The sequence below is a fragment of the Mandrillus leucophaeus genome, unplaced genomic scaffold, assembly GCF_000951045.1.
Source record: "Mandrillus leucophaeus isolate KB7577 unplaced genomic scaffold, Mleu.le_1.0 Scaffold791, whole genome shotgun sequence".
NCBI lineage: Eukaryota > Metazoa > Chordata > Mammalia > Primates > Cercopithecidae > Mandrillus > Mandrillus leucophaeus.
This window is the reverse complement of record NW_012108597.1, coordinates 166,605-179,562: the sequence shown is the minus strand read 5'-3', so window position 1 is coordinate 179,562 and position 12,958 is coordinate 166,605. Positions and strand designations below refer to the sequence as shown.

General features: G+C 36.3%; 1 protein-coding gene across 5 annotated transcripts in view; it reads right to left on the bottom strand.

The window, feature by feature from the left end:
- LOC105529920 (putative P2Y purinoceptor 10) overlaps positions 1-8,271 on the bottom strand; it is an 18,820-nt gene extending 10,549 nt beyond the window's left edge. Inside the window, exons 1-3 of one of the 5 annotated variants that reach the window (XM_011967192.1) lie at positions 8,108-8,271; positions 5,746-5,794; positions 1,264-1,406 (exon numbers count right to left, since the gene is read on the bottom strand). Coding sequence is in view for 2 of the 5 variants with exons in the window: in XM_011967189.1 (XP_011822579.1) it covers positions 5,746-5,794; positions 7,808-7,853 (95 nt within the window). In the remaining 3 variants the exon portion in view is untranslated. Of the gene's footprint in view, positions 1-1,263; positions 1,407-5,745; positions 5,795-7,807; positions 7,886-8,107 lie in introns of all 5 variants that reach the window. The other 4 variants (XM_011967189.1, XM_011967194.1, XM_011967190.1 and 1 more) reach the window with 4 other exon arrangements.
- Between the last annotated feature and the right edge of the window lie 4,687 nt (positions 8,272-12,958).

Sequence of the window (12,958 nt, the reverse complement as noted above, 5' to 3'; positions counted from 1 at the left end):
CAGCAACATGGCACAAGTATACATATGTAACAAACCTGCACGTTATGCACATGTACCCTAGAACTTAAAGTATAATAATAAAAAATAATAAGTAAAAAACAAAACAAAACAAAACAAAACAAACAAAAAAAATCCATTCACCTATTTCTTATTCCAGTATTTTTCAATGTTGTACTATCTGCTAAACCTCATCAATTCCTAACTCTTCAGATGGTTTTCTTTCTCTAACATAATGACTGAGCTTCACTACAAATTGTGCTATACTAACTTGCACCATACATTTCCAGAAACCTTCAATATCTAAATGCTTCAATTTCTCCTAATCTCACAGAGCATGCCCCCTCACCTTATTTTCTCCTGTGTCTAACCCAGATTAAATAGTTGGCCAAATTATCCACTCTTACACAAGAATACTCAACTTCTTTGTTCTTCATTCTTCTGCTGTACCAGCCTGGCAAGGTCCTAATCCCAGGTTAAGTCCACAACACATTTTCTTTCTTACTATCCAAGTGTCTCAATTATCCCATTAAAATACTAGTGTGTATTTGAAATGGCACAAGTAGAAATTAATGACCTCCAGTCTAAGATTATTTTCCTCTACTCTCTTTTAGCATGAACCTGATTAGTATCTTCTCCTATTCTCATGGTGGCTAATCAGCTCCTTTACTATTCTGCTAAAGCTTCTTCCTCTTTCTCCTGCTCCCAATCCTCCACTTTTCTCAGAAGACTATTTGTTTTAGCCCTTAGCTCAAAGAGTAAATTGAGATTATTAGGTGAGAAGAAATCAGCTTCATCTATTGTCCTTTCCCAACACACATAATTTTGTTTATAGCTGCAATCTTCTTACTTCCCAACACAGCTGTCCTTCCTGTTACTCAAGATGAATTATCACACTCTTCTTACCTCCCTCAGGATTCTCTTTCATTGATTGTTCCCTTTCACTCCTAGAAAATCGTGGTTTTCTACACTCTTAGCTAGATCTTTGTCATCAAGTTTCTCCAACTCCCAAAGTAATTTTCTTGTCTACGCACCTTATTCTAGCTCTTTATTGCCTTCCTGCCCTTCTATCCATAGTTGTTTACACCAGTTTTTTTCTTTTCCTCACCCTATATCCATTCCTTAATGCACTTCAAGGTGGAATACATATCCCCACAGCCTCACTTCAGTCAGTACTTCTGTGGTTGTGAATTAACCAGAAAGAGGTGAGAATAGAATTCCCAGTGCCTCCAATGCCAGTCTTACAGATGTAATTACTCTTGGTACCTCTAGTTTGAAGTGCTCTGTCCAGGGTACATGCTTCCTATTCCAAAGGTCAGCACCATTAAAAGAGATGCCTTTTCACTTGAAAGAAGGGTCTGTTGGTGAGTGCCATATCCTGAAGGGAATGACCAGCATAGAGTTTGAATCTTATAAGAAAAGCAGAAAAATCACCCACCATCTCTGAAATAACAGGATTCACTTACAAAGTGTGTCCCTAAATACTATACAGCCATAAAAAGAATGAGATCATTTCCTTTGCAGGGACATGGATGGAGTTGGAAGTCATTATCCTCAGCAATCTAATGCAGGAATTGAAAACCAAACACCACATGTTCTCACTTATAAATGGGAGCTGAATTATGAGAACACATGGACACATGGTGAGAAACAACAAACATTGGAGTCTGTTGGGGGCTGTTTGGTGAGAGAGAGCATCAGGAAGAATAGCTAACGGATGCTAGGCTGAATAATTAGGTGATGGGATGATCTTTTCAGCAAATGACCATGACACACATTTACCTCTGTCACAACCCTGCACATCATGCACATGTATCCCTAAACTTAAAATAAAAGTTGAAGAAAAAAAAATGGAAAGAAAAACAAAGATCAAAGTATGTCTCTAAAGATATTCCTGATAATACAAATGGCACAATGTTATGACTAAAACTTCATCATATTCCTTTCTTACCTGGAGCCCAATTCAGAGGTCAATACTTTACTTCTGTCTCAATATCACATCTCAACTCCCATTTTTTCCTTACATCAGGCAACCCTACTCTCACTCCCCTCTTCTTCAAACTCCTACTGAATTTGTAGGCTGCACTGTGAGAAGGTAAGACTACAGAGCATAGGCACATATTAACAGAGCCGTAGGCATTTTTGCTTGTAAAGTCTCTCCCATGAACCACTCTCCCAAACTACAGCCATAATCTTTCTCCTTTCTGCTACTGAAGAAAATGTGGTCAAAGCAAGAATAATAAGGTTTTGGTCTAAGAAATCTGAACACCTAAGAGCTTAAAAGCAGGCAATCCAGCTTTCTATTTGAAATCCAACAGGAACCCCTTAAGCTTAATTAGGAATTTGGTCACTGAAAACTTTATTTTGTGGAAATAACTAAATGTTTTCTCACAATACAAATGTGTGGCAGGTCTTTAAATGTGATTCATTGGAGCTGAGTCCAAAACCTTACTAGATACTAGTACCATCTACCCCAAAGCAGCTGCTTTTTCCAACCAACTAGCTCAGCGTTGTGGTTTTCACAAAGTTACAGCCAAAGTGAGCTTATATTATTATGGCATCAGAATTTATATTAATTTTCTAAGTCCCAGTGAAGAAATTTCCACATCCTGTCAGTAACTAGCTAAGTGCTATTCACATGTTACCTCTAATCTTTGTAAGAATTCTAAGTTAATTATTACTATAATCCTTTACAGATTAGAAAATGGAGTCTCAGCAGGAGTAAGTGACTTTCTGCAAGTCAGAGTTATTACGATTTTAACTGTAATAAGGCTTTTCATAAGCACAGAAAGCTGAAGTTATTTTTAACTGAATAACTTATTATATGGACAGAAACATATTTTAAAGTGGTATTTCTGTGGATAAGACTGTTCCTCGGAGATAAAAAAAAAGAGAAAAAAGCTATTGTTTTCGGTTCTAGTTCTAGCAGTTTTATGTATACACACTACGCATATAAGGCAAATTGCCGCCCACAAGGTGTCAGGATAGGGTTATATCAAAACTAACGTTCTTTATGGAGTTGTGCTTATGAATTCAAATTATAACAAATCTGCAGATAGAAGTACTGGAAGAATTTCTTTACAACAGGAATGATCTGAGTAGGACAAGACTTGCTGTAAGATAGAGAAGACTCAAAAGCAGTAGAATTTTTAGAAAAGTGTACTGGATTTGTAGCTAAGATATTGGATATTGGTAATATTTAAATACTCTTTGTGCTGCTCTGATATGCTCTTTCCCTTCTGTGAGTTTCATTTCCTCATTATTAAAATAATATGATTTAAACTAGATGACCTTTAACTCCCTTCTAGCTCTCATTTGGCATGATTTCATGAGCATTCCCCCTCCGAACCCTGCCCCTAACTAATACCATCACCACTGCGATGCTGCCACTTATGCAGCTGGTACCAACTCCATAAATCTTCGCTCTCAATCTTCCCCGTCTTTTCACCACTCATCAGTAAGTCACTGGCACCACTAAGTAAACATGTTTATCAAATTTACTTCTCCATTTTACTTGATGCTGAGGCCTGTCTGTGGGCTTGTCATCCTGGGAGGAGAAGAAATAATTAAACAGAAAAAAAAGTTGCTGATGGGGGCCCCTCCCACTCTCCAGAGGACAACTTTTAAATGTCATCTGGGAACTTAACTTGCTTTGCCTCATCTTACATTTTTCTTTTATTTTTAACCACTAAATTTCACATGAATTATCCAAAACAATCTGATCTCCATGGCCCCGGTGTTCTTCATTCAGCCGCTTACAACCAGAACCAAAGAGTAGCAGCTAGAATTGGAAACTCTGCTGTTTCCTGAATAAATCTATATCAACTCCAAATAAGCCTGTTTGACATCCAAAACACACAAATTTGGACACATTCTGCAAGTATAGACATTTTCCTCTGTTAGGGGAAGTGAAAATTATTTTTATCCTTAAAATGAATTAAAGTAATTGTGACCACTACCAAGCAACAACTTAAAGTTTGAATCTGAACTTTTACACATGAATCTGTATTGGATTTTCAATCATTTAGGAAGGTGGCCTAATTAGATATCATTTTTGCAGTTGTTGCAGCATTTTATGGGTGGAAATAATCATGTTCTTTGGGAAGACCTGGTATCATATCATGTCTCAGTTGTTGGCTCTCTGGCCTGAAACAATTCACTTCATATCCCTGGGCTTCAGTTTCCTCTTTTGTAAAATTAGAATAGTTTCTGCCACATAATTTGTTTTAAACATTAAAGAAAAATGTGTGTGAAAATAATAATCTGAGTAAACAGAAAACCCCCAGAATGGGAGAAAATATTTGCAGACTATGCATCTGACAAAGGACTAGAAACTAGAATCTACAAGGAACTCAAACAAGTCAGCAATAGAAAAACAAATAATCTCATTATAAAGTGCTCAAAGGACATAAATAGAGATTCCTCAAAAGAAGATATACAAATGCCCAACAAACATGAAAAAATGCTCGACATCACTAATCATCAGATAAATGCAAATTAAATCCAGAATAAAATAGCACCTTACTGCAAATGGCTATTATTAAAAAGTCAAGAAAAATAGATTCTGGTATGTATGTGGATAAAACAAAATGCTTCGCTGGTGGGAATGTAAATTAATACAATTTCTATAGAAAACAGTATGGAGATTCCTTAAAGAGCTACAAGTAAATCTACCATTTGATACAGCAATCCTACTAATCACAATTGCAAAGATGTGTAATGAAACTATGTGCCAATTGACTAATGAGTGGATAAAGTAAACGTGGTATATATATACTATGGAATACTCCTCTGCCATAAAAAGGATCGCAGTAATGTATTTTGTAGTAACTTGGATGGAGCTGGAGTCCACTATTCTAGGTAAAATAACACAGGAGTGAAAAATAATAATAATAAAAAAGATGTTCCCACTTATAAGTGACAGATAAGCTACGATTATGCAAAGGCATACAGAGTGATATAATGGAATCTAGAGACTCAGAAGGGGGAGTGTGAGACAGGCTAGGCATAAAAGTATTACACATTGGGTACAATGTACACTACTCGGGTGATGGGTACACTAAAAATCTCAGAATTTACTGCTATATAATTTATCCATGCAACAGAATAAACACTTGTAGTTCAAGAAAATACTGAAATAAAAATTAAAAAAAGAAAATGTGTGTAAGAGTACCTATTTTCATGTCTGATACCCAATAAGCATTAAAGAAATGTGAGTTCATTTCCTCTTTATTTGTACACAGAGTCATCTCCAAGGGCCTTTGGTTGGATCCTATACGTTTCTTAATTTAGAAAACCCCCTAAGAAGTGTAGTTGTAGCAGAGGACTAGAATATCTAGAGCAGTAATTTTTAAAGTGAAAGGGTAGAAAATAAGTGTTACTTGAAAAAACATATTCCTTATTATAACAAATGTATTTGGAAAACAAAATAAAAAATGTCATTATTGTTTCTACAATAAAAACTGTGAAAGTACAGATCTACAAAATCTTCTTAGCTGTTGGGCATTTAGTACTTGGAAAATGTCAATGTGATGGAGCAGATTTTTCTACAAGTCCAGGGTCTGGTTCCTAGGAAGGCAAGTTCACAGTAACCTTGTAGTGAAATGTTTATGTTTCTCAAAGGGAACCTTGGTTTTAAAAGATTGAGAAATGCCGATTGAGTGTCATTGTCACTCTGGAAATCAGATTTCAGAAAGTTTTATCTTTTTTCTTGCATTTTCTCATTTTTTAAAAAGGGAAATTGCTTACAAAGCATTTGCCTGTGGTCTAAAAGTTGAAGCTCTCATGATGACATTACCTGAAAGAAATATAATGCCAATTGGGAAAGGATACTCAGTTCTCTTGGAGATCTGAACTACACTTCCAGAATGTCCTCTCTAGATAGATTTCCCTATTAAGATTCCATTATTCACCACTCCATAACATTTAACTCTTCGTAAGTATCTAACAGTCTAAATCAAATCATTGGATTACTAGGAAGGAAATTAGAAACCATCTATTCCAAGCCCTCTCCCATTATAATAGACGAGATTATTGAGACCCACAGAAATGAAATAACTCACCAAAAGCCACACCAGTCATTGGCAGAACTTGAACTATAACATAGACTTCTGACTCCTTGTGTATTGATATATCTATTTTATCACTCTACCTGTGATGTATATGAATTGATACTAGGAGAAAACTTCCCCACAAAATATACTGATCTGAAGAATAAATAAACCTTTTTGCCAAAAGCTTTTAAAGTAAATCATAGACCCCCAGAAAGCCATTGCCATGACTGTGAGAACTTTTAGAAAGTCTCATTTTACTATAAACAGCTCTGTTCTCTTTGCTTGAGCCATTACAGAGAGCTATAGTATAGATAGGCTGGCCCCATTTTTTTTTTTTTTTTTTTTTTTTTTTTGAGACAGAATCTTGCTCTGTCTCCCAGGCTGGAGTACAATGGCACAATCTCAGCTCACTGCAACCTCCACCTCCCGGGTTCAAGCGATTCTCCTGCCTCATCCTGCCCAGTAGCTGGGATTATAGGCGCCTGCCACTGCACCCAGCTAATTTTTGTATTTTTTAGTAGAGATGGGGTTTTGCCATGTTGACCAGGCTGGTCTCGAATTCCTGACCTCAGGTGATCCACCCGTCTCGGCCTCCCAAAGTGCTAGAATTACAACATGAGCCACCAAGCCCAGCAGGCTGGCCTGTCTTTTGAAACCCCAACTCACTTACTTCAAACTAAAACAACCCAGAAATGTGTTTATTCATTTGGTGTCTTCAGATTTGAGTAGTCTGTACAACTTGAACTCTACAACTTTCCCAGTTGAGCCCCAAAATAAACTGCATTTGGCCAGAGAATCTGTGTTCAACAGGAACTATTGCAAAAACAATTGAACCAAATGTGTGATCTGATTCTGACTACAGTTTACACCATTTTCCACCTCAGTATACCTGCATGTCATCTACTTTCATAAGTGATTAATTTTACTGTGCTGCAATTGCTAAGAGATAGATTCTCCAATTAATAGACATCATAATGACTCCACACATCCATTTGAACAACTTAAATAAAAATATTCTCACTTTCAGGATTCTTGGAACTGAGCCTACTCCCCTGGAAAGCACAGCCAAATCTGGTATCATTCTATCTGGACTTATCTTGGTTCCAATTGATTTGGCACAGTCTCCCTTCAGGGATTCCTTAGCTGAAAGTCTCCTTTTGATTTAGTTATCTTATCTCAGAAGGAGAGAGGTGCTAGTATTCAGAGTAATAGCAATAATAACTGAAAAAATGAGTGCCTCACTCATGGGTTCTGCTATCCAGTAAGGCTGAACTTCAGTCAAAAAGTAGCTTTCAAAGGATCAAGGAACCACTCTGACCAGACTCTGAAGTCATCTGGGATATTTTCTCCTTTCCTATGACAGGGTCACAAATAAATTTACAGTATTCTCTGGGAGATGCAAACTGCTGTAGGAGAAAGGGAACATGAATTTAAAGACACAGGTCCTAAACCCACCTATACTACTAACAAGCTGAGTGAACCAAAGTGTCTTCACTGTCTCTCAGTTACCCTGACTGTATTGTGAGGGATTTGGATCTCTACAGGCCCTTTCAGCCCCCAGAATCTATTATCCTACTTTCTACTATTTGTCTCAGTATCTCTGAAAGCTAAATTTTCCAAAGCAAGGATTTTATACCTAAAAATTTTTCTTCATTATGCAGCTAGATAAATTATACACCATAAAAAATTAAATTTACTTTTATTGGCTGAATATGTCAAGTTGTCCCAATGAGTCTCACTGAATATACTCTTCTTACCACTTTGTGCCATCTTCTCTGGTCCCACTCTATAAAGAGCGCTCATAAAGAGTGAGCTGCATCACAGACTCCATGCTCCTGGCATAATGAAGAAGACTGATGGCATTAACGTTAACTCTGGACTCTGTTCAAATTCAACGGTAATTATCTTTGCTCCTGTTGTAAGACGTCTGAGATGAGAAACCAGTGACAATTTTAATACAGACACTGGCCGCACATACACCTCTGTTCTGATCTTTATGATCACACCAATCTTCCCACATGAAACCACCAATCCCCAGGTGCTAGGCATTAACTTACCCTGGAGTTTAGCTGGGATAAGCACTCTTGTTTCTTTGCAGGGAGCAAAGGGTAAAAAGCTTTACTCTGGCGGCATGGATCCTGCTGATAACTGACACATTTGTTGTTGAAAGAGGAAGTTGAGTTTATCTGGTGTCTCACCACAGAAACCTTATTTGCACAAATGAAAGGTAAGTCCCTTGAGCAAATGACGTTACTCAAACTTTTTTTTTATTTCATTGGTGCAGAGAAATTAAAATAGCGGGGAGTCAGAGGCTATGCGTACTAACACAATGGCTGTATAACAGCCTTCCTCACCCTATCTCCTTCCTTGAAAACCAGCATATCTAGATTTTCACTGATTCCAGTAGGTTCCATGGTAAGATGAAATTTTCAGGCAAATCTAAAGATTGTTTACCTAGTAACAGGAAAGCTGCAGCTTGTGCAAGCCTGAGGGGCAAAGGCTGAGGAAACCTAAAAAATACAAGTCAAAATTAAAAACAGTAGAAGTATCATAGCTTAAGATGTTCCCTCCATTTGGAGTGCCCCTCTCCCAACCCCTTTGTCTCTAGACTCACAATTTAACACATAGTTTCATTATTTTTGTGTATTTACTATCCATTTACTGGACTGCACACTGCTTGAGGGCAAAGATCATGTCTGATTCATAGCTGTATTCCCAACTTGCCCAGCACAAGGCATTTTCATGAACTGTTATTGAATGAATACATCTGGGAATTAATGAATAAACAAATGTTCAAAGAATACATGAATAAGTAAATGAACATTATTGATTACAGGGTCTCCCTCCAGTGTACTAAAATTCTGGTATTTATGTGCAACATATATGAGGCCTTCGAAATTGTGTGAATACAGGAAGATCATACACTTGAGGACTATAGTGTCAACTAAGTTTGAGAGTAGTTTTGAGAAACAAGGTTTAAAATGCAGCACAAACCCCTGTTGGCATGTAAGGGAAAGATAAGCTGTCAGCATTGGAAACTAAGAGCTTGGGATGATTGACGGAAATGTCATAACTTGTAAAGACTGGCAAAGGGAGAGGGTACTCATCCTGGCTGATGTATGTCAAATGAAACAAGTTTAGCCTTGCAATCCGCTTCTTAATTTTGATTTCAAATGTTTATTCAGCTCCTATCTTTTGTTAATTTAGGTTTCTGACTTGGAATCCCTACTGAAAAGAGAATACACTGACAGACCAACACACATCTCAGTCCATTTGGAAGTTCTGTTCCCCACTATGGTTAGTGTGAGCCAGTTTTCCTAGGGTAAGATTCTTCTATGAACAAACAAAAAAGTTCCAGACCTGTTGAGCTTTGAAGGCAAACCCTGGGATCCAGAAATAAAAGAAATCATTTTCTTACAATTGGCTACCATCACCACATCCCAGCTTTATTTCACAGACAAAACCTTCACATTGAGAGTAGGAAGCCTGCCAGATTACTTCATTTCTGTCTTGCACACAAGTAGCTTCTTCTGTCACTGACTCTAAAAAGGGAAGAAAAATAAAACCAGAAGTCAGTGTCTCAATTGAAATGAAGAAAAATTTTAACTTAGGTAAATTTTAAGTGTTAATTATTGATATGGTTTGGCTCTGTATGCCCTCCCAAATCTCATTTTGAATTGTACTCCCATAATTCCCACGTGTTGTGGGAAGGAGGTGATGGCAGATCTTTAGAATCATGGGGGCAGTTTCCTCCGTACTGTTCTCCTGGAATTTAATAAGTCTCATGAAATCTGATAGTTTTATAAGAGGTTTTTGCTTTTGCATCTTTCCCATTTTCTCTTGCCATCGCCATGTAAGAAGTGTATTTTGCCTCCCACCATGATTCTGAGGCCTCCCCAGCCATGTGGGACTGTTACGTTCAATTAAATCTATTTTTCTTGCCAGTCTCAGGTATGTCTTTATCAGCAGCACGAAAACAAACTAATACAATTATAATGAATAAATCTGTGGAGAAACAAAGCAAGCTGATAACCTAACAGTCATCTCCAATTAACTTTTAGAAGAAAGTCTTTTTGTTACTAGATATGACTTATGGTCTACAAATCATTGTAAACTAAAACCAAGTAATAAGTACCCTAATTATAAGATTTTTAAAAGTAGTGCAGTTGTACTATTTTACCAATAGTTCTAAATTCTTCCCTTATTCTTATGTATGTCATCAAAGTTTACTTTAAATGATGAATTATGTTTTCCATAGGCTGGGAAAAGTTTATGATTTGGTGCTTCAAAGGCTTTTAATTCTCTCTAACAGTATCAATAAATGAGGAGTGATAGCTATTGTTGAGGATGTTATTTATTATCATATATTGTGTTTCCTAGGTAACCCTAGAGCTCTATATGATTTAGTATGAGGAGAAGCTAGATGTTTTCCTAAGCAAATGATTAAATTTTATTTTTATGAATACTGACTTTATAATTGGTCATGTGTCTCTTTTTACAAAGTCAGATTAAAAATCTTGAACCAACATAGAATCTACTGGTAGCAACTGTGGAGATTTTTTATGGTGTGCTTTGTGGGATTCATTTTTATTATATCTCAATTTTTATGTCTTTGCCAATTTTTTCATTATTATTTTTTATCCACTTTAACTTATATTATCTTCTTATAACATTCTTCCTTTGAAATAACTTTCAGTCCTTTCTAGAACATTAGTGGAATCCAAAAAGGAAAAATAAAGGACAGAGTGAACTGTGAACTTCAATTATTTTCAAATTAGAACTAGTGAAATTAAATTGCTTTAGATAAAATACCTTCAAGAGATTTCCATGTCTGATTATGTATCTACAGAGTATTCCTATGCATTTTTGAAAACTAATCATTTAACAAATATTTAATGAACTACAACAATGAGAAATCTCTCCAAAGCTGTGGGGGAAGGCTGGGATTGGGAAGCAAAAACTACGTTTCCTATCCTCCAAGAGTCTACAGCTTATGTGACAAGTTAATTATTCATAAAATAGTTAGAAAATATAGCATAGTATATAATTTACTGTGAAATTGTGTGGAAATTAAGAAGATAAATTAACCATGGGCTGAGTCTGTTGGAGAATGTTTTCTGGTCCTTTCTTGATGGGCAAGTTTTGCTTTAAGCAGTGTTTCCCAAAGAATAAAATGTCCTAGTGGAGACCTACCAAGGTTTTTGTATTTTAGGTGGTACAAAGAAAAGCTTAAACAATTTAAAGCTATACATTTATTTTACATATTTAAAATATAATAAAATTAACCATACAAATATATGACTTCTTAGATAATATTTCTTAAGAGGAGGCTAAAGTAGGTAACTAAATTTTAAATACTGTGATTATTCACAAAAAAACTACACAAAAAACCCACAAAACTGTAGAGGGTATGCCAATAACAAAATCTGTGGAGAAATATTTGAGTATCTGCAGTTTAGAAAATTTAAAGAGAGTAGAGAAGGCAAGGGATTCCAGGAGAGAGAAGGAATATTGCCAAGGACATGAATGAAGAACAAACATGTAGAATAAACATGTACTGTTTGTGTGAAAGTGAGGACAAGATTTTGTCTGACCCATACGGCATGCTGGAAACAGAGGGAAAGAAGCTTGGAGGATGGAGATCTACAAAAACGTCTTAGAGTATAGAAGCCATGGAATACAGGAAGTAATTGAAAGAATATAAACAGATCAGAGGAGGGAAAATAAAATTATTAGTTATTGAGTACTTTCCATGTCCTATCACCATTCTAGGCAATTTGCGCACGTCATCTAATTTAATTCATCAAACAATCCTATGGAGTAGGGACTAATATTATCACCCATTTTCTGCATTGATGAATTGAAGCACGGAGAAATTAATTAACTTCTCAAATATTGTAAACAAGGAAGTGGGAGAGGCAAGATTCAAACTCACATGTGCCTCGCTCGACAGCCTGCTTCCTTTCTACCATTCTTTGAATGATCACGGAGACAATAGTATACAGAATGGATTGCAGGAGGGGGCAAAACAGGAGGTGAAACTCTCTTTTAGAGGATAGACCATTATATTTGAAGTAATTAGAGCCTAGATAGGGACAATGACTGTAAGAATGAAGATAGAGGATAGTTTCAAAAAGATATTTTTTTCAAAGAGCTCTTAAAGCTGTAATCAGTAAAATGAAAGAGGAAATGAATTTTCACAAATAGGAATAAATAAATCTTTCAAGGGGTTCAACTTTTGCATATTTTCCATTAAGACTTTTTTTGAGTCATATGATGAAGTGTATCTTCTTTCAGTGAGAAAAACATACTTTGTTGCTGGAAAAGAGGTTCTTTTTTCTGAAACCCAGAGACTTGTTTTGGAGGCAAATTTACCACTTGGCCAGTTCTTGTGGGCCCCTGTGAAGAATCTATAGTCCTGACAAGGAAAATGATTCACATAATATGAATTTTTAATGAACTGTGTTTCAGAAAATTTTCATAAGAAAAGATTGTATTCAGCCAAATAACTGGCCATTTGGGTCAATGTGCTATGTATTAACCAGAAAAATGAGATTTCAATAAATTCTAGGTGATCTCTTTGGTGCCCATTTAGTCTAAGCCATAAGCAATGAGCAAGAGGCCAAGGAATGAGGCAAAGAATGGCATCTCTTGTCTCAGTTTCATACTTCAGGCATTGTGCTATGAGACTTATTAATTTTCATATGTGTCACCAGGATTGATCATTGGGAAAATAGTGGAATAGGTGAAGACTATATTTGCACCTTATCTTTCCTTAGTAGCCTTTATGTCCAGCACTCTTCTCAAGGATGTGATATGCTTCCAGACCCTCTGGGTTCCTGTTCTTACAAAATAAAGTGATCAGAGTAGGCTCTTCATAGTAAAACAGAAAAAAGTATTTAGGAAGA